Source organism: Lepidothrix coronata, unplaced genomic scaffold (genome assembly GCF_001604755.1).
Source record: "Lepidothrix coronata isolate B3197 unplaced genomic scaffold, Lepidothrix_coronata-1.0 Scaffold90, whole genome shotgun sequence".
Taxonomy (NCBI): domain Eukaryota; kingdom Metazoa; phylum Chordata; class Aves; order Passeriformes; family Pipridae; genus Lepidothrix; species Lepidothrix coronata.
In genome coordinates, this window is record NW_016690270.1 from 1,171,621 (window position 1) to 1,198,924 (window position 27,304).

A 27,304-nucleotide genomic window follows, 5' to 3' on the forward strand; every position below is an offset into this window, starting at 1 on the left:
GCACGGCAGTCGGGGGCAGTGGACCTGGGGAGGAAACACAAGTCACTGCCAGGGGCCACATCTGAGCTGAGGGATAGGAGATGCTCCATGTCTGTGCCAAGCCTGTGCTGCAGGAGCTGGGTCAGCTCTATGAGGTCCCGTGGGCTGGCTGTGCCCTTGACTCTGTGGCAGCTGCCTCCTCCCTGAGACTGTGGGTTGCTGTGGGTGGTTACCAGGGATGGGGGTGGCACAGGATCATGCACAGGCTCCTCATGATGCATCCAGGCAGGGAATAAGCACTGGGTGCTTGCGTGGGTGGGAGAGGAGAGCAGGAGGGCTGCACCAGTATAGCCTCTGACCAAACTGGGAAGGGAAGGTCTGGTGAAGGACACCTGGCTGCAAGGAGAGCATCACACTCACGTGTGCAGTGGGTGAGGTTGGGGGCGCTGGCGTGGAAGGGCCCAGCTGTGGCCCTCACTGCCACGCTGTAGAGGGTGCCAGGGCTCAGGCTCCTGAAGATGTGACTCCTGGCGTTGCCTCCCAGCACCGTGTGCCCGACGTGAGTGCCAGAGGCTGTGTCATAGACATCCACCACGAAGCCTTCTGCTCCTTGCCCTGCTGCTGCCCAGGAGGCCAACAGCACCCAGGCTGAGGGGCTGCCCAGGGTGAGGTTGGCAGGGGCCAAGGGATCTGGAAAGCAACAGGGAGACAGTCAGCCCAGAGATCCTCTGAATAGGAGCCTGGGCACAAACAGGCAGGCAGGGCACATGGCTGTGAGCGCAGCATCCCTGGGATCTGCAGCTGGACATGACAGGGGAGATACCCTGAGCCTCTGAGGGGGGTGGGGGGATTGGCTCCGTGTCAAGGATGGAATGAGGACAGTGAGCAGAAAGGTGGGACCATTACATAGAAGCTATGGGCACAGTGTGAATGGCTTGGGATGGGGAAGGTGGCATTGCATGCTTTGGAAAGCTCAGGTGGAGGCTCTGGGGCACAGCAGGGATGGTTTGGGATGGGGCAGGTGGCAGTGGGTGCTCTGCAAGGCTCAGGGGGAGGGGGGCTCTGGGGCACACTGGAGCACTATGCCCAACCCAACCAATCAGACTCACGTGTCCATTGGGTGACGTTGATGGAAGAGGCTTCTAACGAGCCTTTCACAGCAGTGACCTGCACAGCAAACCTGCTGCCTGCCTCCAGGTGAGTCCAGGTGATGTTCTGGGCATCTGGACTCAAGGTCTGGACCTGCACCCTGCTCTGGGTGCTGAGGCTATACAGGGTAATGCGGTAGTGGTCCCTCCTGCCAGGGGGCTTATTCCAGGATGTGTAAAGCTCTGAGGAACTGCCTGGGTTTGTAAGGCTCAGGTTTGTTGGGGCTGCAGGAACTGTGAGGAAAAACAGACACATCGGTTGGAGAGAAAAAGATCCAGTTCTGAACAAGCAGACATCTCGGTACAAAGAGGGTGTGAGACAGGACATGACTACAGGTCAGCTTCACCAGGAACTAGGCCAGGGTGCCCTCCTCTCCTCCCCTCCCTTCCTTCCCCTCCCCTCTTTGGGTGCCAACATTGATCCCATCCCATTCCAGAGCTCATCACAGTGCTCCTACCCCGTCACCCCTGGGTGTCATGCATGCTGACCTGTGCAGCTGGTGATGTTCCTGGGGAGGGAGCGGTAGGGTCCAGCCACTGCCCAGATGCCAACAAGGTAGCATGTTCCTGGTTCCAGCTGTGGCACAGTGACATTGGTGCTGTCTTTCCCCGCTTCCAGGTTCCTTGGTGGTGCAGAAGAGCCCTCCTCGAGCACACTGAGCAGGTATCCATCCCTCTGCCCAGGAGCAGTCTCCCAGTGCACAGCCAGAGCCCAGGCAGTGCTGACAGGGCTGGCAGATAGGGAACGAGGAGGCAGTGGGACTGTGGGAGAGAAACAGGGTCACTGGGGACAAACCTGAGGTGCTCAGGATGGACTCTAGGTTGGGAATGAAGCTGGGAGCTGAAGGACTGTGGGCATCCAGCACACTATCTAAAGGCTGCTGAGAGCAGCAGGCTGCTCCCGGGTCAAAGCTGCTCCCTGTGTCCCAGGTGACAACAGTGCACCACCACCATGGCCTGAGTCCCCCTTGTCCCAATGGCTCACAGCACGACCCACTGAGCTGCTGGGCTCAGGGTGAGAGAAGGTCCCACAAAAGACCCAGCACCTTGAGTAGGAGACAGGCTCCGGTGGGGTTGCAGGGACACAGTCTCAGAACTCTCCTGCAGAACAGCCCTGGGACCCTCCTTGTGGTCCCGAGCCCCTCGCCAGGTCAGAGCCAGGCTGGGTGCCAGAGGTGGAGAGGGGATGGGAACAGGGGAGCTGTGTTTCTACCGGTGTAGCCAATGGCAGTCTGAGAGGAGATGCGGTGAGGCCCAGCCTGAGAAATGATCTCCACGCGGTACCGGGACCCTGGCACCAGCCCCTCCAGGTCGAGCTGGGTGACTCCACGGGGCACAGACACGTTCCTGATGACGGACAGGGACTCAGCCACCGAGAGCTGTACCAAGTGGTCTCTGCCACCGCCGGACTCCACCCAGCTCACGTGCAGCTCCTGGGGTCTCCGGCCAGGCCGTACGCTCACATTAGCCAGAGACAGCGGATCTGGAGGAAAGCACAGCATGAAATCCATGAAGTGGTGGATGAGCCACCTGGAGAAGCCAGGGCACAGCCTGCACCTCTGCACAGGGCTAAAGGAGGAGTGGTGGCAGCTGACTGCCAGCTCTCCTCTTCTCCTGGGAGAAAGGCAACCTGCCTGTGCATGTCCCCAGGGTGCTATTAGCAGGTAAGTGCTGACAGCACTCAGCTCCCATTGGGCTGCTTTGCTCCATGGACAGGGAGCAGAAAGCCCATACAGGTCTCTGTGCTTCCTCTCTCACATCCCTCTCCACCAGTCCCTGGCTGGCCTTGAGATCCCCAGCTTGACTGGGGAAAATCTAAGCTGGGGAAAAGGGTCTTTTGGGGCCCAACAGCCACCACACAGCCTGTGACATGTGCTCTGATTCCCAAGACAGGGAGCCTGCACATCCCAGTGGAGCCCTCCCTCCACCCAGACAAGTCCCTGTCACTGCTACTCTTGCAGGCAGTGCCAGGATGTCCCATCCCTGCAGGAGACTGGGGATACTTCTCACTCACATGTCCACTCAGTGGCAAAGTGTGATGAGGATCTGTATGGGCCACTGAGGACGGTCACCTTCAGGAAGTACTGAGTGCCAGGGGACAGCCCCAGGAATGTGAAGTTGTGGGTGTTTGGCCCCACTGAGATGTTCCTCTGTGCTGCATGGCTCTTGCTGTAGAGCTGGAGGTGGAACTGGTCCACATCACCAGCAGCCTTGTCCCAGAAGGCTGAGAGCCCCAGTGGGCGCCGGGTGTTGGTCAAGGTCACGCCAGCCGGAGCCAGGGGATCTGAGAGAAAAGAGACACCCAGGCAGTGAGAGGTGGTTGTGGTGTGGAGCTGGAGCTGCACACACTTGTCCTGCTCCACTGCCTGCACCTGGTGGGGTTAGGTCAGGAATCAGCCCTGGCACATCAAACCCCAGAACAACCAGAGCTCCTGCTCTGCAGCAAACAGGGAAGCAGGTCCCCCCATTCCCCTGGGTGACATTTGGAAATGTTTTCTGTTCACTAATGGGTTCCTCCTGCACTGCAGACCCTTTTAGGTCCAACTGGCTCAATGCAGCTCCAGTTGTCCTCTCACTCTGTCTGGCTATGCACCCCTATCCCAGGTTCCCCATCTCCCCATATATGGGTCACCCTCTGCTCCTGTGCTGGGTTCTGCTGTCACGGGCAGAACATGGTTGAAATTTGCAGTAGGGTGAGGTAGGACTGTCACACTCACATGTCCAGTCTGTGGCTGATTGCACAGGGGATCTGTAAGGTCCAGCCACAGCAGCCACCTCCAGTGTGTACTGTCGCCCAGGGACAAGGTCCTCCAAGGTCACATTCGTCCAGTCATTCCCCAAAGTCACATTCCTGATCCACTCCTGGGACTTGGTTTCCAGGAGGGTCCCTGTGTAGCCAGTGCTGCCAGAGGAAGGTGCTCTCCAGGAGGCTTGTAGAGAGGTGCTGTGGCCCCCATTGCTGAGGGTCAGCTGCTCCGGGGGCAAAGGGTCTAGAAAAGGAAAGGTCCAGAGTCACCTGGCAGAAGTGAAACCCCAAAGTGAAGCCCTTTCCCTGGGAAAACCCACATCCAGGTGTTTTGACCACCGTCACCCCTGCTGACACCAGTTTGGCAGGGACTGGGCCAGCATAGAGTTCAAAGTGGCACAGAGAGAGGACTGTTCTGGTGCTGGACGAGGTGGTGGGTGGTGGAGAGGTGGCTCAAGGCGGAGGCAGCCTGAGCAGTGCCACGGGAGGATAGACCAAGGAGAAGGGGGAGGAGGGCACTGGGCTCTGCTGACCCTTGTGCCTGGTGACTGGGAAACAGAGCAGGGTCAGACACATCCAGCAGCAGCTCTGCCTCCTCCTGAGCCTTTTGCCCAGTTATTGGATGGAGCTGCAGAAGACACTCGCTGTCATGTGCCCTGTGGCACAACATCATGGGGAAGGGCAAGATCCGGTGGGAACCCGGGGCTGTGGAACTCACATGTCCAGTTGGAGACGCACTGGGGTGAGGATGTGTAGGGGCCAGCCACGGTGCTGACCTCAAAGGTGTAGAGGGTGCCAGGGTGGAGGCCCTCGTAGGTGAAGCTGGTGACGCCCCTGAGCAACGAGCTGTTCTTCACGGGGTGCTCGGCAGGGCTGAGGGCCAGCAGATAGCCCTCCCCCATCGCCTCCTCCCAGCTGGCCAGCAGGCTGTGGGGGCTGCCCTGGCTGGACAGGCTCACGCCAGATGGTGCTAGTGGCTCTGCAAGGACAAGGACACCCCGGCACAGGGCAGTGCATCAGGCAGGCAGGTTGCTTTCACGAGATTTTTTTTTTTTTGCTTTTCAGATTGCTCTAGGTGACCTGGTCTTGGCAGGTGAGTTGGACTAGATGATCTCCAGAGATCCCTTCCAGCTCTAACAGGTCTGTGATTCTGTGACACTGCAGCTGTCTCCATCCCATACGGGGGCAGCCGTGGCTGCAGGAAGAGCTCTTAGTGCCCCCAGCACCATGGTGGGTGCCTCCTCATGCTGTGCACAGCTCCAGTTGTCCCTTCCCAGGGTGTCAGCTCTGGGACAGCACTAACTGTGGCTCCACAAGTCACCCAGGAAGGACTGGGTGCAGGGAGATGCTGCTCTGGGGGGGGGGGGCTGGTGGTGCTTCCCTGCCCACCCACCCAGCTGCAGTAAGGGGAAGGGGGAAAGCTGCCTGGAACCTGCCAAACACTGAGTCCAGAGGCTACTGAGCAGGATCTGTCCTGATTTTTGCCTGAAACTTGCTGGCATAAGCCTGCCCAGCATCTCTGAGCCCACCCTCACCAGGAACTGTGGGGAGGCAGATTTTGCTGCTCTGACCCACAACCTACTCTTGAGACCAGGTGCCACAGGTCACAGCCCTGTCCCTGCCACAATCTCCCTGCTCATCCCCAGCCCCCCTCCAGGCACCAGCCCCTCCATCAGGCAGCAGGAATGGCCTCAAGGGTCTTGCATGGGCTTTCTGCTCACCTGTCCAAGCTGCTGTGCTGAAGGCTGATGCCTGGTATGGCCCTGCCACCACCATCACCTGGACAGAGTACTGCTTCCCAGGGCTCAGCCCATGGAAGGTGACGTGACCATTGTCCCCACCGACGGAGATGTTCCTCGTCACAACACCATCCTCTCCCTCTCGCAGCGTCACCAGGTAGAAGTCCCTGTGTCCCACTGGGATGCTCCAGCGAGCCTGCAAGGAGCTCTGCTCCTCTGCACTGCTCAGGGTCACATTGCCAGGGCTCAAGGGGTCTGGAAGGGAATGGGATTGTGTGCATCAGGATTATGGGGTGCTCTGTACCCCACGCAACCCAGAGCCTCATTCCCTGCAGGGTTATGTCCAGCCTTAGACTTCTTTTTGGAGCATGCCGTCTCCACTCCCCAGAACAAGCATTCCTGGACTAGCAGAGTCCAGACAAAGCTGGCAAACCTTCTGGGAAATTCCTAAAAGTCCGCTCCACTCCACTCTCATCCCACCATGAGCTTGCTGATATTCTCAGGAACTGGCCTGGACTGAACTCCTGGCCAGATGCCCCTGGCTCATGTGTCTGGCACAGGGGAATTTTGTTCAGTGGAGCAGGTCAGAGCTGCAGACAGCAACAGCAAGAACCAGCTTCACTTCACAGCAGAAAACCAGCTGCAGAGGCCTTCCGAAATCCCAGCTGCAGAGTCAGCAGGGAGCAGGCTCCAGCTTCCCAGGTGAAGCAGGAAGAAGCTGAGTCTTGACACCTGGTGGCACCCAGGTCCTCCCAGGGTACATGTCTGACCCCTGTCTCACCAGGGCCAGGACGAGTCACTGGCCACAGCAGCTCTGAGTCTGCAGCTTGGCACCTCCATCATTTGAGGGCCAGTGCTTCCTCAGCGTTTGGTGTGAATCTGCTCTGCCCAGGAGGCTGGGCTTGCCCTCTTCATTTCCCCCCTGGTTCTCCTGGGAACATCTGGGCTAGCAAGTCTGGGAATGGAACTGTTTGCAGTGCTATGGACGTGGTGTTGGCAACAAATCAGGGCTGTGGTGGTGGAAGTTCCCTTCTCTCAAGGCCCTTGTCAGCCTGAGGACAGAGCCGGGAGGAGGATGGGGGAACGGTGCAATAGCAGGCTCTGGGAGGGCTGCCACTAGACTAGATGGCTCTAAGCCCTGTCCAGCCTGGCCTTGAACACTTACAGGGAGAGGGCAGACACAGCTTCTCTGGGCAACCTGTGCCAGGGCCTCGCCACCCTCAGAGGGAAGAATGTCTTCCTAACATCTAATCTAAATCTCTCCTATTTTAGTTTAAAATCACTCCCCTCAAACCCTATCACTGTCTGCCCATGTAAAAAGTCTTTCTTGCTCTTTTATAAGGCCCTCCAGAAGCCTCCAGTTCAAACTAGCTCAACTGCTGTCCTCTTGCCTCATTTTTTCTGCAGCCCTTGTACAGCCCTGAGGCAATGAGAGCCCAGGCCCAGCTGCATTGAAAACCAGTGGGATCTGCTCTTGGGGAGGGACCACAGGCTGATCCCACTGCAACCCAGGGAGAAAAGCGGGCCAGCGCTGGGAATCTGCCTGCTGCAGGGATTCACTGGCCCCAGTACAGCAGCATCCCAGAGCTGGGTCCTGGAGTGGCTTTAGGCCAAGTCCAAGCAGAATCACCCTGTGCACCCAGGGCTCTGGCAGGAGGCCTTCAGATTCAGAGGCTGCACCAGAGACAGGGCGAAAGTCGGGGCCACCAAGGTCCTCCCCCGTCCCTGGCCATCATACTCACATGTCCAGGCAGTGGCATTGGGTCCCACTACAGTGTAGGGCCCGGCTGTGGCGCTGAGCCCCAGCCAGTACTGGGTGCCGGGGTGCAGATGCTGGAAGGTGTAGCTGGTGAGGCCCCTCCTGGCTGACAGGGTCGTGGTGACCGTCTGGGTGAGGAGGTTGCGGAGCTCAAGGTGCAGCCAGGCAGCCCCCGCAGCCCCTGCCCAGGAGGCGACGAGGCTGGTGCTGGAGCCCGGGCTGAGCCTCAGCTGGGTGGGGATGGAGGGAGCTGAGGGGAAGAGCAGGAGGCAGCGAAGTTCAGCAATGGAGCTGGGCCTCCCTGGACCCTCCTCTCTCCCAGGGGCCCACTGTGACCACAGCTGCTCTCTATGGCATGGGGGCTGAAGGTCTGGCAGGGGTCGGCTGAGGGATGTCCCTCTCATGTCCCCTCCCAGGTTGGCTGGGGGGCTCTTGAGGTCCTTCCATGCTGTCATGCTCTTTCAGGCTGCAGGGCTGAGGGGGTGGCAGCCTGGGCAATGCAGCATTCCTGCAGCTCTCGCTAGCCAAGAGATCCAGGATCCACCAGACTGCCCCTCTCCCTTGGGAACACACAAACCCAAGCTGTGGGCGCTGCAAGGCAGGCCCAAGGTGTGAAGTTTTCCCCTTGGCCCAGACACTGCGCTCACAGCGGGGACATGAAACACCCTCAGCTGCTGCCATCCTACACAAGCCTCCTCCCCACCTCTGCGAGCCCAGCAAGCACATGCTCTGCGTGCCTCCTGCCTTTCTCCCACCCCTTCCTCCTTGGGGCAGGCACACCCATCACTCCCTACCTGTCCACTGGTGGACACTGGTGCTGGCCTGGCTGGACCCAGTCAGCGTGCTGACCTTCAAGGCGTACTCGCTGCCGGCCAGCAACCCGTCGAACAGGAAGGTGGAGGCGCTGGGCGGGATGGACACGTTCCTCACCAGCGCCTGGGAGTCGCTGTGGTACAGGGCCAGGCCGTAGCCCTCGCGCTGCCCCGGGCCGTGCGCCCAGGCCGCCCTCAGCGAGGCCGAGCTCCCGCCACTGCTCAGGCTCAGGTTGCGGACGGGTGACGGACCTGCATCACACATGACATGGCACAAGACAGTGTTGGCTGGCTGCCTGGGAGTGCCTGACCTGGCGAGTTGTCCCACAGGCTTGGTGGAACGTTGGCCTTTGCCTGGTGAGGTCCTGGCAGCCAGCTCCGCAGGATCCGATCTGAGGATTGTGGAATGGTTTGGGTTGGAAGGGACCTTAAAGCTCAGCTCGTTCCAGCCTCCTCCTGCCATGAGCAGGGACACCTTCCACTAGAATAGGTGGCTCCAAGCCCCATCCAGCCTTGCCTTGGACACTTCCAGGGATGGGGCAACCACAGCAACCTGTGCCAGGGCCTCACCAACCCCACAGTGAACAATTTCTTTTTAACATCTAACCTAAACCTCTTCTCTGTCAGTTTAAAACTGTTCCCTCTTGTCCTGCCACTATATGCCCATGTAAAAAGTCCCTCTCTCTCTATTTTAAAGTTCCTTTAGCTACTAGAAGGGACTCTAAGGTCACCCTGGAGCCTTCTCCTATCTAGGCTGAACAACCCCACCTCTCTCGGCCTGTCTTCCATAGCAATGGGACTCCAGGAAGGATCCCCCAAGCACAGCCCTATCACCTCCCTGACCTCTCACCAACCTCCCGTGGGTGGTGTGGGGTGCACCATCCCCTTTGGATCAGTCTCAGCAGTTACTCTGAACTGAGCGGGGAGGCTTAGTCAGGGACAGCACACACAGTGAAGCCATCATTGCTTACCTGGGAGCTCATCTGCTAACAGGTCCTCTGTTCCTGCTGGCCCCGTGGGTCCTGCCACCTGCCTTCCCATGAGAACCAGCTCCTGCTCCTTTCACTGTTGCCTGACACCAGCCCTTCCAATCTGTCCAGCTGTCCAATCTCCTTCAGCTCTATCCTCCTTTTCTAGGTTTTCCACCTTCACCTGCACTGCTTTACTCAAGGATCTTCTGGAGAGGTGCAGGCAAGGGCTGCCATCCTGACCTGAGCTGTTGAGCCACCAGCCCTGTTCCCTTCCCCAGACCTTGGAATCAGCCAGGGAGGGTGCAGAGCAAGACTTGAGGGGTGAGTTGTAAATGATGGAGATGTGCCAAAATTGTAGAGCAGATGCTCCTTCCTCATAGCCCTTTCTAGACCTCCAGGCATGACATTTTCCACCCCCCAGCTCTCTGCAGGCCACATTATGGGCTGGTCCACCATTAGCTACATTATTTTAGGAGAGGACACAGCATAAACCCTGCCCATGCAAGGTGCAGGGACAGGACCCTTCCTCCACAAGGATGAGGGAATGACCCCTGGGACTCTGGGGACCACAAAAGGACCCTAGTTCTGGTGGAAGTGAGGAAAAGCCCAACCTCCCCACGAACTAGTGGGACTCCAAACAGACCTGGGCTCGGCACCCTCCAAAGCAGCACAATGGTATTGGCAGGAGCCCTGAGACCCTCTGCAGTCCCTGTAGAGCCCTTACTTGTCTGAGCTGTGATGGTCTGGCTGATAGTCTCCATGCAGGCCAGCGTGGCTGTCACCTCGATCTCGTAGCGTGTGCCAGGGGTCAGCCCGTGGAACCAGAAGCTGGTGGCGTTGGGCCCAGCAGAGCCATTCTGCAGCGGCCTGCCTGACCCCAGGGAGGAGAGGGCGAGCGAATATCCCTTGGCACCTTCCTCTGGCTCATCCCAGGACACAAGGAGGGAGTCTGACCGGCCATGGTCACTCACGCTGACGTTCAGGAGGGTGCCTGCAGAGGCAAATCCAAAACTGTCAACAGGGAGCCTGCAGAGCCAGCTCCCAGCCCACCCACCCTTGCTGTGGTACACCGGGCACCAGCCACCACCATGGACGCTGTCCTGCTTTGGTCAGGCCCCCCGACACCGAGGGCTCTGAACAGCCTTTGGGAAAACACAAGAATGCTCAGAAACCTCCACGGACTGAGGTCAAAGGGAGATGTGAAAGAGATGCTCCAAAGTGTGGAGCATCTGCTCCGTTGGAGAAAGACCAGAAGGCTTCAGTTCATCGTGTGTTTTGTCCAGAGAGCCCTGATTTAAGGCAGAGAAGTTCCCTGGCTGGGTATAATCCACTGCTTGCCACCTTGGTTGGCTTGAGCCCCCAGAAAAGATGTTGAAGGGCTCTGTGTCCACGGAGAAGCAAGACAGTGGCCAGTGAGGGGGCAGGATGGAAATGGCAGGGGGGCCATTACGTTCCCTGCAACAGTCTCTGCTTCTGTGTGGGGTCTGACACAGTTGGGGGACAAAGGCTCCTCTGGGGGGATCCAGACATTGAGTCCCTCCTGTTCTGCCCAGGGTAGAGGTGAATGGGAAGAGTGGGACACTGTGTATGTGGAGGAAATGTGGGGCCAGCCTGGCTGCAGGCCCTGCTGAGGTGTTCCTGCTGCAGCAGTGAGGTCAGTGCACTGGGGCTGCGGGGCCTGCGCTATGGCATCCCCATGGAGAGCATCTGGGGGCAGGGAAGTGGGGTACAGGGCTTGGCCTTATTGGTGGGTCAGTGGCCAAAACTGCTATTGAGTCCCTGCCCTTTGAGCTGCTGAGGAACCATCTACACAACAGGAGCCAGGCACGACCTGTCTGTCAGGGCCAAGCTGGCAGCTGACCTGGGTAGGCTCCATGTCTGCCTCCCAATGCCTCTAGCAGATTTTCAGGCACCCCCATCCCCAGCCTAGCTGTGAGTCACAGAATCACTTTTCCAAAGGTTGGAAAAGCCCTCTAAGCATTTCCCCAGAACTGCCAAGTCCAGCACTAACCCATGTCCCCAAGTGCCACATCCATGAACTCTCTACTGCTCTCAGCCTTTGGAAAATGACAGAACAGCTCTAAGTGCTAGTACGACATTTGTGTAATAATTAGCACTTAAAATTTATGGTGTGCAACATGTTGTGACAGGCTTACGTGGGGTCTGGTGCAGCAAGAAAGCTCAAACCAAGCACAGTGACTGCCCCAGAGGTCGCCCCAGGGGTGGCCTTTACACAGTCAGGGAGGAGCAGTGTGGGGTGAGCCCGGGGCAGGGGCACCTTTGGCACAGTTCAGGAGTTGTGTGTGTCTTTCCCACTGATCTGAACACTTCCAGAACTATGTTCCACTTCTTTTCCATGCAATCCTGTGGTTTGGAGCCTGCTGCAATGCTGAGAGCTTCACTCAGCAGGCGAGGGCAAAAGGACCTGGGGACATCAGATGAACACAAATAGGAGCAGGTAGTGCCCCTGGGAAAGGCCTTTTCAGCACCATCCCTGAGTAGTTCAAGTGCAGATTTAGGATCAGACTGCTCAGGAGGGGTTAGCTGAGTGTAGCTGGGTGCCCATGGGTCAGATGTCTTTACCTGGGCCAGCTGCCCTGGGCTCCCCTCCCTGTTAGCAGACACCCAGAGCACAGGGCACATCTGACCTCCTCCCTTAGGCAGCCCACGGGACTGTGCCCTGCCCTGTGGAGTTCAAGCAGGGATCGTTTGTCACTGCAGGCTCTTTCTTATCTTATTTATGAAGGTATGAATTCTCCACCCACATTTCTCTGCTTCTCTTGGGTTTCCACCAGCCTCATTGCCTGCCTCCCTCTGTCACCTTCCTCACATCTGCAGCACAAATGTACCTAGAATGGGCAAGAGGCACCCTGTGGCCCCAAAGCCCCTGACCCCACAGGTAAGCTCCACTAACCACATCACAGACAGCCTCACCCAGGTACACCTCGTGCCCTGACAGGTGCCTGTGGTTCATCTAGGAGAGTTCTCACTGGCACAGGCTGGTGCCATGTGGGTACCGCACTGGCTCCAGGCCCACAGCAGCCATGGAGCTGCCTTATGGACTATGATCCTGCCTGGGCAACTGCAGGGGCTCTGAGCAGGGTACCTATGTCTGTGCTGTTGCTGAACCCACCTGATGCTCTGTGGAAGGAGAGAGCTTGGAGCCTTGTCCATCTCTCACAGTGCCCCCCATATGGCTGGTTGCTGGAGGGGGATGGGGCTGACTCTTCCCCTTCCCTGGCCATGATCTGCAGCCTGTAGTAAGCCTAAAGCAGAGTATTTACAAAGCTACTCTCAACTTCAAGAGTCCTGGCCCAGCACATCTGCTCATCTCACTGCTCCAGGCACAGAGACCATCCCTCCTTCCTCAGCCTGGGACTTACCTCTGTCACCACGTGTGTCCTGTCCCTCCAGCCATGCCTGTGCTGTCTGGTTGCATCCCTCACCCTGGGGGATTGAAGATGTCAAGTGAGAGAGGGGCAAAGTGAGGGGGGCTGAGCTGAGACCAATGCCTGGGAGAGGTGTCCTGTGCCAGGCCAGGGGTCAGGCTGGCCAGGCAGAGGTCCCACCCTGACATGGCATCTGTGGGCTGTGACCCCTTTCCCCAGGAGAGCTTGTGTTACTTGTCACCCTGCCTCCCCTAGCCAAGGCAGGGAGACAGACTCAGCAGATGCAGCTTGTGAGCTGCCCTGGCCTTTCGTGTGGGGCCTGGGGCTGCAGACCAACAGGCCATGTCCACAGGGGAAGACCCCCCCCCAACCAGCCAGGGCACAGGGAGGTCTGGAGAGGAAGGGAGTGAGCTCTGGACAGGCTCTGGCAATCTCATTCCCTGTACAGGCACATCTCCTTCCCACCGCCATGGGGGGAGGATGGAGGGACCCCAGACCCCCCGCGGGCTGCACAGAGCTCCCGGAGCCCCCAGTACTCTCCCCTGGCAGCAGGGACACCCGTCTGCTCGCAGCCTGCTCCCAGCAGGGTGTGCCCTGCTTTGGGCTGGCGTCAGTTCCCCCCGTGTTAAAGGAAACGTCTCTGCCCACTCCTTGTCCCGCAAAAAGCCATCGTCTTCCTGGCATTCCTTCCCCTCGGCTCCACGGGCAGACTCGTCCTGGCTCCCCACCGACTGCAGGGCTTTTGGGAGAGGAGAACAAAGGGGCGGGGGACCCCCGGGACAGCAGCCGGGCCATTCCCGGGCGAGGATCCGCGCAGCCATGGCAGCGGGGACACGCTGCGGTCCCGGGCGCTGCGGCCGGGGGGCAGCGGGGGGGCAGCGGAGCTCGGGACCGCGAACGCCGCTGATGTGGCGCAGCCGCACCGGTGAGAGGAGCCCAGAGCGGTGCCCCCGGCGGGGCAGGGCTGTGCGGAGCCCCTCGCGAGCTGGGAGCCGAGAGCTGCGGAGCCAGAGGGGCTGGGGGAGCCAAGCGCTTACCTCTGCCGGGGTCCCCGGGAGCCGCGGCACCCACAGCACCAGCAGCGGCAGCAGCGGTGGCCTCATGGGGACCTGGGTGGCTGCAGATGAGAGGGATGACAAGTCGGCGGGGGTGGGGTCAGCGTCTTAGCAGTGGCTGTCCCCAGCCAGCCCCTTCTCCCACGGCAGCCAGGAGCCGCGTCCCCACATGCTTTCCGAGCGCGGGTGACAAGATGACATCACTGGGGACCAGGCAGTGCGTGGCACCCCGGCCGGGCCCGCTGTCCCTGGGCAGGGGCAGAGCTCGCCTCCGGCCCGGGAGGAGCCCAGCGGGGGCGGCTGCCTCTCGCCGGGCGCATTTGTTGTTGTCCCCGCGGGTCCGTGCCCCTCTGCGGTGACTCTCGGGCGGGTGCGGGCTGCGGGCAGAGCTGCCGGCCGGGGCGCTGGGGCGGGGGGGCTCGCGGGGGCTCTGCGGGGCTGGAGCCCGCTCTGGCATCAGCAAGAGCTCGGCAGAGCTGGGGGAGCTGGAGCGGGAGGAGCGGCAGGGGAGGAGACAGGACGGGACTGACGGCGGCTCCGGGCTGGGAGGGAGCTCCCGAACCAGCCCCCGGCGCGGGGAGGGAGGGGAGGAGGGCGCATGGCTGGGCTGCGATGCTGGAGGGAGCGAGGGCACGAGTGTGGCCGCGGGGTGCTGTGCACCCTGGGCTCGCTCTCTGCTCGCGCTTTCAGCTCTGTGTGCATTAATTCCTGCGCAGTTGCGGCTGTGGAACGGGGGTTTGGGTACGTCGAGGGGCAGGGACTGGGGGGTGTCTCTGTGCGATGCCCTTAACACAGCGGCCTGCAGGCTGGGACAGGGGGTGCACACTGTGAGGCTCCTGGGCCCTGCATCCCGCGAGCCCAGAGACGCCTGGACCACGCTTTGGCCATCTAAGGGGGTGGCTGGGGTGAGCCGTGCCCTGTGCCCGGGCTGTGTGGGCACTGTGCTTTGGGGGGTTGCTGTGGGGAGCAGTCTGTGCCTGCCCTGCTGCGGGCAGGGCTGTGCTGTGCGGTGCTGTGCGGTGTCTGTGCAAAGCGTGGCAGGACGCCAGCTCTGATTCAGAGCAGAGATGCCATTGGCTTCACATCAGCGCTGGAGATCTGGGACAGTGCTGGAAGAGGTTCAGTGATGCATCAGTCCGGAAGCCAGTGCAGCCTTTGTGGCCGTGGGAGTCTGTCACAGTAGCCAGTACGGCCACCAACAGGGGCTATTCAAGCTCTGCTCATTGCTCTGAACCACCAAGCTGTCAGGGTGGGACACATCCCCCATCTGCTCTTTGGAACAGCAGAATCCCTTGCCAAAAACCTCAGAGGTTTATCAAGTGGGATCTGTGATAGACAGAGCAACCCACAGTGCCTGGACAAAGACATGGAAAGCCCCAGCTCTTGAACACAATTGAGAAGCGAGTGGGATGCAAGGAACCTGGTCTAGGACCCATCTCCAACCCCAGGTCCATCGCCCAACCCTTCTGGCAGCCCCCAGGCTGATAGACCCAGCTGGAAAGGGGCTAGAGAGCACGAGGCCCCTTCACTTTGCATGGGTGACAGTTAATTTCCCAGGTCCTGGCCAAATGGAACTGGTGCCAGGAGTTCGGGTCCGTGGTCACAGTCACGTCTCTGCAGAGGTCCAGTCCCCTGCCTGGAGCAGGCTGAGGGTAAAGGAACCCTGGCCCTGCAGCTCAGCCCAGCAGTGAGGGACACAGAGATCAGGGAGGCAGCAGAATGTGATGCCTTGGCTTCAGCACACACAAGATTTTTAACCCTTAATGCCAGCAGCTCCAAGGGCTGAATGCAAAAAATACCATGGCTGCACCCTCTCCCATGGATGGATGCCCGTGGAAAAGAGCTCTGGCTCTTGGAAGTCCCCAAGGTTTCCTCTCAGAAATAAGCATTTGGGGCTGAGGTCCACCAGCACCTGAGGTGATGGGGCTGACCCATGAACCAGTGCACAGCCAGCTCTGCAGCCCCCCATCCCTGCTGCCAGACACTGGCGTGACAGGGAGCTGAGTGCAAGGTGGGTGCTCAGGGGCACTGGGGATGACGTCCTCCAGCCACTGAGATGAATGGGGAGAGGGTCCCCCTCCAGGACCCAGGCGAGGGGAGGTTTGGAGTTGGCTGCTGTTGTCTCCAGTGGGCTGGGGACTGTTTTTAAAGGCCCCTTTCCAGAGCTGGGTGGCTGCAGCCAGCTGGGAGGAGGCTGGAGCTCCCCGCTGCAGCGAGGGCTTGCCAGGTTTACCCAGGGGCCCAGAATGGGATTGAGGAGGTTACAGCTGGCTGGTCCCCAAGACACATTTGCAAAGAGGCTTTCGGTGGATGTCCCCACAGGGGTCCATGGCAGGGTAGAGGCTGTCAGCAGAGGTGGTCCCACTTTGGATGGGGAGCATGGAGCTGTTTGCTGCCATGAGCAGCCTGGAGGGTCACCTGGAGGATGGCTGGGGCAGAGGCAGTGCAGGCAGTGAAGGCTGGGGATCATGTGGTGTCCCTGGAGCATGGCAGGTGATGGCAGAGCTGGCTGATGAAGCAGGGGTTGGAGGTGAGGATGGAGGGCCTTAGTGGGCTGGGAATTGTGATCCAGGGGCATGGGGCGGGAGGGACCCTTGATTATCAAGGAAAACTCTGTGAAGAGGTGTTGCATGCCCCAGTGTCAAAGGCAGTGTCACATTCAGTAGTGGCACAGACAGGAGGTTTTTCCAGGCTACAGCATCAAGGTGGGGCTCCTCTAGCTTCAAAGCACACCAAAGAGCAGCCCCAGGCCAGCAAGAGGGAAAACCCAGTCACTGGAGTCCTGGGAAACTCCAGCTGGGTTGTGCCTGCCCTGCCCAGCTGGGGAGAAGCTGAGCCCTTGTGTACTCACTGCACCTGCCCGGGCACAGCCTCGGTGCCCCTGCACCAGCCTGTCTGCAAAGCTGGCCATCTCCACCTCCAGCCACTCTGATGGTGTCACAAGGGTGGGATGTGGCATCTCCGGAGCTTGTTGGAAACCAACCTCTACTGTTGCAGCCTTGGGTGAGGGCACAACTCCCCCACTGAGGCAGTTTCTCCAGACACTGGCTTGCCCAGGGAGCAAAGGGTCTGTTCTACCCTCCCTGGTCTCTGGGCTGGGCAGCCAAGCAGGGATTCCTGAAGCACAGTGTCTCTGTCCCCTTGGATCCTGCTGCCATGCTATGCCCCTGCCCCACATCTCCCCATCCAGGAGGAGAGGTGACTCCCCACTTGGCATGAGGATGGCCTTGGGGGATGCCTTGCTGCCCACCAGGATGGGATTGGCCTCTGAGCATGGGCCAGGAGGTGTCCCAGCAGGTTTCTCAGCCTCTGCATGCTGCTGGTGACCCATCACAGGGCACACTGAGCTGTCACCCCCCTGCCATGGGAACACACCTCCAAACTAGCCCCACTTATTTAACCTCGGATCCCAGTGGCTGTGCTCCCTGAGCTCAGGGAGTTTGGGCTGTGCCTGCAGTGGAAACAGCCCAAAGCACTGCTGGGAGCCAAACCCAGGCCCCGTCCCTGGTGCCACAGCACTTGGCAGCCTCCATAGGGGACAGAAACTGCTCATCCCATGCCAGCACTGCCACAGCCACCCCAGTGACACCATGCCACCACAGGTAGGGACAGCGAGAGAGAGAGTCCTCCTTGAGCTGGGGATGCCAGATCTCCCCTTCGGTCCCCCCAACAGTGTAGCCTTCAGCTGTGCCAAACCCAAAGACGACTGCAGAAGGTTTCTCCACCCAGCAGCTGGAACCAGGCCTGGAAACTCAGAGGCTGCCGAGTCATCACATTTTCCGCGAAGCAGCGAATGCTACCACAAGGCACAGGGGGGTGGGGACGTCCCGCCGACTGCGGGGACTGGAGAGCTCGGCTGGCCAGAGCTGTGAGGAGACCATGGCACTGTGCAGTCAAGCCACCACCTCTGGCAAGGGCCAGAGCCCCAGCATGGGAGACCGTCCTTGCCCCGTGCCCTGGAGGGATCATCCAGGAGCAGAGACGGGAAAGAGGACCCCTGACAACATGCCCATCCCTGTGGTGTCAGGTGTTGTTTATGCTAAGGGACAACAGCCACAGTGCAAAGGCCCTGCCTGGCAAAGGCTCCAGGCTGTCCTCCTGGGCAGTTCCAACCCCAAAGCAGAGCAGGGTCCACCCCCTTGGCACTCCATGCGTTGGCCTCCTCTCCAGGTGCCCAGAGCTGGCAGCACTGGGCTTGTCCCCACTGAGGCATCCCCTGGGCTTGAGCATGGTCCCACATGCCTGGCGGGACTGGGTGCCTCCCTAGGAAGCACTTGCTGGGGTGAGGGTGGGCAGGGTGGGCAGCAGAGTGTGTGCCTGTGGCATCCAAGGGTCCCAGTTGTGTCACAAGGTCTGGCAAGGTGACATTGGCAAGTGATGCTCCCAGGGCTGGGCATGGGCAGAGCCTTGCAGGGTCCCTGCTGGAGGACAGCATGTGGGTAAGGATGCTCCCAGAGGGACTCAACCTGTCACTCAGAGGGCACAGCCATGACCTGGTGCTGTGAGCAATGCAATCACTGCACAGAGGAGCCTCTGCCCCTGTCTGGATGTGCAGCCCCATGGGAGCTCTGCCATCCGTCCTTGGGCAGGACCCTGTGCATCCAACCTGGCACCCCGTGACAACGTGTGCCATGGGGTCCCATGATATGGGGCACTGGTGCCACCGGGATTGGGCTGGGAGCAGCTCTGGGGCTCCTGTCCTGCCTCAGCCCAACAACAACATCCCTTCAGTCCCTGTCCCTTGGTATCTCCTGGTGCCCACCAGCACTGTGAACTGCCCCAGGCCATGATTTCTCCCCTCTGCCACCTCTGAGGTGCCTAGTGCTGCCTGGGGCTGAGAGTGAGGAACAAGGGGAACAGGCTGCTCCCAGGGCAAAGCCTGCAGAGGATGCAGGTGCTGCTGGGACTTCTGTCTCTGCAAGGTTCACACGCCAAGGTTCTCCAGCCCTAAAGCCTAGAGCACTGGGATGCTTCTTCTTGCAAGTGTTTAATCATTCCCACGTGGAGCCCTGCCAGCGCTGCTGCTGCCTCCTGCCCCACGCTTCCAGACCTTGGAGCTCTTCCCATTTTGTTGCAGGGGGGGAGGGCAGGCGGGCAGTGGGGGATGTCACCCCTCTGCAAGGCAGGGCACAGCCACACTGTCTGGGCTGGGGGACAGCCAGGAGTGGCAGCAGTGACTCTGTCACCGTCTCCTGAGTGATGCTCTTCGCTTCCCCCTGCTCGCTGCTGAAGCCCTGGCAGCTGAGCCCGGGATGCCTGTGGGTGCGAGCCAGGCGCCTGCAGAGCTGGGAAGCGCAGGGCTGCGGTGACTCGGGCACGCCCAAAGCCGGCAGAGCCGGGCAGACCTGCTCTGTGCCCCCGGGGCGCGGGTGCCGCCCTTGGGGCTGAGCAGGCTCAGGGCTTCTCTTCCCCTGGTCAGGCAAGAGGCACTCAGTGGGGAGCGCTGAGAGCAGCCTGGACAGTGCCTGCCCCACACCTACTGCAAGTAGTGCTGGGGCAGCACCTGGATGGCCCCAAAATCACCCACCCCATCGTCAACAGCCTGCGGAACCCTGTGGGGCTCTGCTCTCACCCTGCGATGCGGTGCCAGCAAAGGTGCCTGGTGCTGCCAGGATGCCACACTCACAGAGCCAAGAAGTAGCTGTGAAGCAGCTCCCAGTGCCCACTCATGCTTCACCGTGCTGGGGAGCCCAGGCATGAGATACCCCCGCGCAGGCACAGCCGTGGAGTGCCAGGCTCTGCTCCCAGCACAGCCACACTCAGGGGCTGTCCATCCCCTGCCGCCCTCCCGGGGTTGTGGCATCGGGTTTGCCCGCGCTGTGCCAGGGCACGGGAGGGTCCGCACTCCTTTCCTCGCCGCACACATCCCGGCTTTGATCGCGCATCTGGGAAGAGGGAGGGGGACAAGGAATGGGAGCGGTACCTCAGCTGGTGGGTGTCCCCGGTGTGGTCCACAGCCCGTCCCCGTGCGCCTGGCGCATGCGATGGCAACCTGACACGCTCCCACTTACCGTTTGCTCTGCTCGAGCACGGCCCTGACGCTCAAGTCTGGGCTGGTCCGGCGGGAAGGCCCGCCTGGGCTCGCCCAGCTCTCAGCAGCAGGATGCTGGGGAGGAGGGATGACAGGGATGTCTCCTGTGGCCCCTTGAGAGCAGAGGTCTGCACTCCTGGGGGGCAGGAGCTGCCTGCCACACTGCAGGTTGGGCACAGCTCACACCCCCCTGCACCTCGCTGGGGTTTGCCCCACATGCTGCAGGTTCAGCTGGGTGCCAGGGACCTTGGACATGGCTGAGCATCCCCTCGTGCTGCTGCTGCTGCTGCAGAGGGCCAGGGAGAGCCCCAGGTCTCTGATGGAGCCAGCGCAGGTATCCAGCACGTGCACCAGCCCTGAAGGTGTCTGTGGACTGTGATTGCTTAAGGCTTTGCTGCCCCGACCCCCACTGGACCAGGCACCGTCCTGAAGTGAAAGCATCCTGACCTCCTCAGTCCCACATCAAAGGAGATTCAGAGAAGCTGCTGTGTTGGCTCAGGAGCATCCCAAGAGCTTGTCCAGGATGGCTCTTATCCTCACCCTGGTGAATGGGTAGCAGCTGGTCCCACAAGGGAGGGTCACGCGTATTTCAGCCACCAGACAAGAGCCTTCTGCAAACAGGCACCTGTCCCTGCTGGTGTCCCCCCTGCCTCAGCCAGGCTAAAGCTCTCTGCAGACAGCAGGGAGAGGGACAGTGACAGGAAGCCCTGGACATTTCTGTCATGCTCAGCAGTGATGTGAAAATCCAACCGTCAAATTTGGAAAGCGGCTCAGTTTCCAAATACTGCCACGAGCTGAAAATCCCACCTGAAAACGAAACCAGGCCCAGCCTCTGGTTCAAAGTTTCCTGTATAAAAACAAACCTGCTGACGGCTTCATTTGCACACAAAAGGCTTTGTTTTCAGGAGGAAGGTCTCTTTTTTTCGGAGGAGTAAACACAAAGCCTGCCCATTCTCCATGTCGACCATGGGAGGGAGATCCACCCGGCAGATCAGGTCGCCAGCAGGGCATTGTCCCTTCTTGCTGCCTGGCTGCTGTCCCTCTCTGGCATCTCCTGTGAGCAGACTGCTGCCTGCAGCACTGCCAATGCCAATGCCAATGCCACTGCAATGCCAACACCACCATCACCATACCCATCTGCAAGCCCGGGACTGAGGCTTGCACAGCCTGTCCACGCCCACCCCCATAGCTGGAGAGTCCCAGGGCATGGGGACAGGTCTTTGCACCATTGCAGTCCCGGGGAGCTGGCGGGTGGCACCCAGGGCTGCTCCTGTCCCCACAGCATGGCTGCAGCCTTGGCAGTGCCTGCTTATGCAGCTCCTCAGCTTCTCCCTGGCATCTCCCACAGCTCCTGGAGCCAAACACAACACGAGCCCGTCTCATCCGCTGTCAGCAGTGCCTGCAGCTTTCTGCATCCAGCCCCCAGCAGAAGCAGTTCTGCTTCTTCACAGGAGCAGTTGGGGGAACCCCTCTGGGCTCTACTCCCCCAGCCCAGCTGCAGGGAGCCCCAGTGCCACCCTCCCCAGGCAGAGGCACGTTTGGGGTTGGCACAGCCTGGCTGCTCCCCAGGGCACTGTTGTAGCCATCCAGCAGCAGTTGCTGCCTGGGACATGTCTTGGCCGCAGGCACAGGTCCTACAGCCATCGATTGCCAAAGGCTTTGCTGGCAGGAGCTCGGCCTCACCCGGCGGGTGCTGCAGTTCTGGAGCAGGGGTGAGACGCTTGCAGAGGGATGCAGGATCAGCTCCCTCCACTGTTGCCTGCTGACAGTTTTGTCTGTCCCTTCAGCCAAGGCTTCTGCTGCTTGACTTAGAATGGTGGGACCATTCACTGGGTCTTGTAGAGTGACACAGAGCTCAACCTTGTCCAGGGGTCCCCAATGAAGTGTCCACTGAGTTGAACATCCTGGCTTGAGGGTTTGGGGGCATGGAGAGTCTGTGGGGCTTGGAGGCCTTCACAGATGCCAGACTTGGAGAGCTGGTCCCTACCCAAGGCACTGGTAGAAGCTATTTTCACCTCTGAGCTGGAACACACCTGCTGTGCCTCAGTTTACCATCCACATGCTGGGAGGCAGAGGTGCTCTGCTGCTGGAGGGGAGGGAGGGAGAGCAGGCTGGTGACAGATACGCATCAAGCTCTTCTGAGCCTTCTCATCCCCTCCTGGGCTCTCAGTAGCGGTGCATTTGTCATCTGGGCTGCAAAGCCACGCTGTCCTGCATCTCCCATGAGCAGTGCAGCTGGGTTGGGCTGACTGTGGGGCCCAGAGGGACAGCCTGAAGGCTTGGTGGGATCAGCCTGGCTGCTGTTTGGCTTGAGTCGCTCGGCTAGGAGAGCCTAAAACAACAAACATCACAGAATAAGGGAATGTTTCACTGTTTTTTTTAGTCTAGTGGTTTCCTGTGTTCTAAGGATCTCTTCCAGCACCTCTGGGCAGAAGAGAACTTGCCTGCACAGAGCCTGGTCCCAGAGCAGACCCCCACCCAGGAGGCACGTTCCAGCTGCTTGACATGTGGCAGAAGAAGAGGTCAGAAAAGATCAGCTCCAGGATCAGCTGTGACCTTTTCTGGAGACCTGCAGCAGGAGACAGCACCATTCCTTCCCCTCTGGGCCAAAAGCATCCCTGAACACGTGCTTGCACCCAGCACAAGGATACCACCTGCATACACAGCCTGGCTGTGATTCTTAACAGACACCTTCCCACGGCCTGACACTCCTCACAGGCTGCCCTGCCAGGGAAGTGGGCATTGCTGGGCTCAGTGTGCTCTGGCAGGTGCTGTGGGGGTCAGGAATGTCTTGGCACTCTATAGGATGCTGCTGAAGGCAGATACAAGGGCAGGGTGGCCTGTGACATCCCTGTTGTATCTCCTGGGAGTGAGTGTCTCCAACATTGTCATCCCTGCACCCCACCTGTGTGTGTAATTTCAGTGTTGTTCCAGCCTGGAGTCCATCCCTGCTCCCCCAGAGCCTGTCTGTAGTGGTGCAAACAGGTAAGGTCACCCTGCCTGGTGGTTCCCACCCAGCTCCTGCTGCCACTCATCTGCTCCCTGCCCAGTTCTCCTGCTTCTTCTCTGCCTGTCACCAACCTCCCCTGTGTCCTGGAGGGTACCAGGGCTGGTGGGACCATCCCACCAGGTCTCCAGGGAAACACACAGATATTTTCTCCATTGACAAACATCACCTTTGCCCTCCTTTGCTGCATGTTGTTAAAAGAGACCATTGTCAGAGTCTGAGCTGACAGCCTGTGTCAGCCCCTGGGGCCTGTCTGATCGCTGGGAAGAGGCAGCAGAGAGGACGCTGACACACAGGGTGGCTGTCACTGCTTGAATCCATCCTGGCTCTTCGTGGGAGACAGGATCCATCTGGACCTCTTCAGGGTCCATCCTAGATCCACACAGGCTCAGCCATCCCTGACTATGACAGAAACATAAACCAGCCCCTTGCAGGGATGGGGCAAAAGGCAGACATGGGGGTCCTGTCAGAGCCCCAGAGCCAGTCAGTTGTGCAGGATATGGCCCCACACGTGACATCTCCTGCCCAGCTGGCGTGGGCAGCGGGTCCCTGCCTGGCACCTGCTTCAGGCCACTGCCCCAGGGCTCTGGGGTCCTTTGGCTGGATTCCAGCTCTGGGCCCAGAGTGGAGCAACCCCAAAGCCCGCTGAGGCATCCCCAGTACTGCTTCTGAGGAGAGGCTCAGGAGACCCACGGGAACAGGACAGGCCTGAGGGGCTGTGAGAGGAGGTGGAGACGTCATGTTCCCCAGCAGTGTCGTGATGCCAGGCTGGCTGGTGGTGTGGCAGGGCAGGGATGGCCTGGCCTAGCTGAGAGCAGAGCTTGCTGGCTTTGCACCCCTCTCTGCACCCCTGTGAGTGTTCTGTCAGTGCTTCCCCATTCTCTTCCCCTCTCGCCATCAGCACAGATCCCTCCTACCCTGTCCTGGTGCCACAGACCTGGGCCCCAGCAGCACAGGCAGGTGGTGGCTGTATCCTGCATTACAGAGGCACCCACCCTGTCCCAAAATGCCCCCCACAAACAGAGGTGAGGTATGGGGGGAGAAGGACAGTGGACTGTGCAGAATTGCACAGTGACTTGCCCACCAGGCACCGTGTCTGTGATCTGCTGCTGTTCCCCGTGGTGGCAGACCCAATGCCTCACTCAGGGTCACTACAAACACCACCCTGGTGCCAGCCCCGTGGCTCGACCCTGTGTCCCTGCCAGCAAGGAGCAGGGCAGGGTGCTCAGCAGCCTTGGGTGATGGAGACAGCTGCTGTCTGGCAAGGCATGGCTTTCACAGGCAAGCAGCCCAACACTTGTGCTGCATCCCAGGCTCTGGTGGCACCAGTTGCTGCCTTGATTTCTCCTCCAGTGTCAAAAGCTCCATGGCTCCATCCTTCGACTCTCTGGCAGGAAAGGTGTCCCTGGTCCCACAGCAGTTAGGGACCCCCCTCAGTCCCGACAGCAGAAGGAAATAAACTAAAAAGCTCACAGTTGCTTTTCCTCCAGATCTGGGCCATCTGTGGCCATGAGCACCAGGGCTTCCCCACCGTGAGCTGACAGGAATATTTCTGATGCCTGGAACTGGGATAGAACAGGTGTGCTGTGAGCTTCCATGGCTCAGACCTACGGCTGCAGCGAGACAAAGGGGACTCAGAGGCATCACACAGCATCTCCCAGCAGCAGCAATGCATGGTCCAACGTGGCAGCTTCCTGAATTTCTGAGGCCAGAAAGCACAACCCAGAACAGCTTTCAGGAATGGACAGGCCCACGCTCTGTCGTGGCCGTGAGCTGGAGAAGCAGCACTGGGCAGAGCTGCATTCTGCCTCTGCACTGCTGCCCTCTGGCTGCCTCTGCTGATCCACAGCCAGTCCTTCGGCTGGGGAGGTGGGACCTGCCGTGGCTGTCAGAGGCTCTGCCTCTTCCTATGCAAGAACCATCACAGAATTGTTCAGGTTGGAAAAGCCCTCTAAGATCATCAAGTCCAACCATTAACCCAGCACTGTCATGTTCACCACTAACCCATGTCCCCACGTGCCACATTCACACACCTTTTGAACACCTCCAGGGCTGGTGACTCCACCCTGGGCAGCCTGTGCCAGTGCCTGATCACCCATTCAGGGAAGATATTTTTCCTGAAATTAAAGCTGCTGGTATATCCTCCCTGGCCCTTTGGCCTCAGGCAGCTGCATCCACAGATCCATCCTGTGCTGGGGCCAGAGGGTACAGTCCTTAGTGCACAGTCTGTCCAAGGTGAGGTGAAGAAACTTAACCCCTGTGCAGTGACCAACTCAGCATTGGTTGGACTCACCACATGTATTTCTGCAGTGGATGCTGGCTGATGATGGCTGCTTTAACCAGCCCTGCTTACTATCTCCTTTCTAGCTGTTATCAGAAGAGGATAGAAGAGGGCTAGAAGAGGATCTGTGCCTTCATCATAAAAAGTCACCGCTGATCCCAGGCCAGATCAGCCTGAGGAAGGCCAGCACCGTTTCCCCTTGCCCAGCAGTGCCTGGGTGCAGGCTTTCTTGAAACAAAAATGGAAATGACTGCTTTCTAACCGCTTCCTTTCTTTCTGAGTCTCTCTCTCTCTCCCTCCTGCCCCTCCTGCCCAGCTCGTTTCCTGTCATTGGTAATGGCCCCTGCACCTGATGAGAGGTAACTGGGCTCAGTGTCCCCCCAGAAAGAAGCAGCCTGGGCTGGGGGCAGCAGGGCCATGCAGAGCAAACCCAGCTGGGCTTGGCTGGGCTGGGCAAAAGGCTCAGCCTGTGTGCTAGCTGCCGAGGTCCCCACTGCTACAGGGTGCTAAGGGACCCAGGAGAGGAATAACATGATGGGTCTTCAGGATTTTCAGGCCTTTTTGTGTCTTTTTCCTTGAGAGTTTCTTTGCCCTGTGTGCTGTGAGGAGGAGTTGGGGGGGTTTCCTGTTCCTGGGAGACTTCTCCCTGCCCACACAGCTCACAGGGTTTTGCAGGCAGGTGCTGTGCTCTGGAGCCTCCTGAGGGGACATGTGTGTGTGTCTCCTGGCCTGGAGTAGCTGCTGCTTGCTGCCACCCCACAGGTGTCCCAAGCAAGGCAACAGCTCACTCCCCAGAGGAAACTGAGGCACACAGAGTTTTCCAGGCAGCCTTTCTAAAAGCAAAGCCCTCTTAGAGGCAGACAGGGATGGACAGGACAAGCCCAAGTGACAGATGGATGAGCTGGGTGATGCCACAGGTGCTGGATGTGCCTCCAGCAGCGTGTCCTGGGTGACCAAGTCGCTCAGTGGCTCTTGCTGTGCTTCTCTGGCTTCTCCACTGGCATTTGTTGGCTACAGAGTCAAAGTCCCAGCACCTTGGAGATCTGGTCCCATGTGCTGGCTTAGATCCCCTTTACTTAGAACCACCCCTTAGGGACATGATTTAGTGGTGAACATGGCAGTGCTCAGTTAACAGTTGGACTCGATCTCAGAGGGATTTTTCTACCTTAATATTTCTGTGATTTTGTGGTTCTATGCACTTGATTTAGGAACAATCCCCTATGCAATTACTCCATTGTAAAATGAAGCTGGAGAGCTTGTTCCCACATGAGGAGAGGAGTAAACCAAGCTGATATAAAGCACTTTCACTCTGAGAGACCTATCCCAGGGGAGCTTTTCCTGTGCCAAGGCACCCTCTTTAGTCCACAACAGCACCAGCTTTGCATCACTGTTAGCCCACCCTGGTAGGGCTGGTGGTTCACCTGCTCTGCCTTTCTGCTGGCAAATTTGGAGGAAAGCTCAGCTTGTTTGCAGGAGTTGTGGGAGAATATCTAATTCCAGAAACCAAAAGTGGTTCTACTCAGCAGTCATAGAATCATAGAATATGCTGAGTTGGAAGGGACCCATGAGGATCATCGAGTTCAACTCCTGGCCCTATGCAGGACTCCCCAAGAATCCCACCCTGTGCCTGAGAGCACTGTCCAAATGCTTATTGAACTCAGACAGGTTTGGGACTGTGACCACTTCCCTGGGGAGCCTGTTCCAGTGCCCAACCACCCTCTGGGTGAAAAACCTTTTCCTTTCTACTCTAAGCCTCCCCTGACTCGGCTCCTGCTGTTCCCTTGAGTCCTGTCACTGGTCATGAGAGTGAAGAGATTGGTACATGCCCCTCTGCTTCCACTCATGAGGATGTTGGAGACCACAATAAGGTCTCCCCTCAGTCTCCTCTTCTCTGAACAAATCAAGTGATTGAAAGAAGAAAAAAATCCAGCAGTTAAGCAAGAAATCCAGGTGCTAAACCCTCCTCCCGGTTCTCCTTGAGGAGAGGGCAGAAGCACAGGGGCTGGCAGGATCAGCGGCGATGCCTTGGCAAGACAACCAGCAATTGCTTAATTGCGCCCAGCCCGAGCCAGGCAGGAGCAGGAGCGAACGCTGCACAGACTGTCATCAGCCACGGGGAGAAAGGTCACACACCGGCTGCCTCTGACTCGGTGCCCGGGATCAGCTCCACGCCGGTGGGATGCCCGAGGGTCCAGGCTCGCCTGCGGCGCTGCCCCGCGGGCTCTGAGCTCCCGCAGCCCCGCCGGCACGGGCTGCGCCCGGAGGACGCTTGTGCCGGGGCTGTCCTTGGGAATGCGCTCCCGTGGAGGACTCCGGAATAGCGAGACGCTGTTCTCCGGAAAAGCAATCTGCGGAGGTGCTTCCCTCAGCTCCGGGTCCTCGCTGTC

At 59.3% G+C, this 27,304-nt stretch overlaps 1 protein-coding gene across 3 annotated transcripts in view; it reads right to left on the reverse strand.

Annotated features, from left to right (window-relative positions):
* LOC108500501 (receptor-type tyrosine-protein phosphatase V-like) overlaps positions 1-19,557 on the reverse strand; it is a 40,179-nt gene extending 20,622 nt beyond the window's left edge. For 2 of the 3 annotated variants that reach the window (XM_017821477.1, XM_017821479.1), the window contains exons 1-14: positions 19,522-19,557; positions 13,581-13,660; positions 12,538-12,601; positions 9,879-10,145; positions 8,166-8,435; positions 7,355-7,621; positions 5,595-5,867; positions 4,592-4,852; positions 3,845-4,117; positions 3,142-3,411; positions 2,341-2,610; positions 1,617-1,889; positions 1,089-1,361; positions 400-669 (exon numbers count right to left, since the gene is read on the reverse strand). In XM_017821477.1, the coding sequence (XP_017676966.1) occupies positions 400-669; positions 1,089-1,361; positions 1,617-1,889; positions 2,341-2,610; positions 3,142-3,411; positions 3,845-4,117; positions 4,592-4,852; positions 5,595-5,867; positions 7,355-7,621; positions 8,166-8,435; positions 9,879-10,145; positions 12,538-12,601; positions 13,581-13,646 (3,097 nt within the window). In that variant the 5' untranslated portion in view covers positions 13,647-13,660; positions 19,522-19,557. The remainder of the gene's footprint in view (positions 1-399; positions 670-1,088; positions 1,362-1,616; positions 1,890-2,340; positions 2,611-3,141; positions 3,412-3,844; positions 4,118-4,591; positions 4,853-5,594; positions 5,868-7,354; positions 7,622-8,165; positions 8,436-9,878; positions 10,146-12,537; positions 12,602-13,580; positions 13,661-19,521) is intronic. The other variant, XM_017821478.1, reaches the window with a different exon arrangement.
* Positions 19,558-27,304: the final 7,747 nt, after the last annotated feature.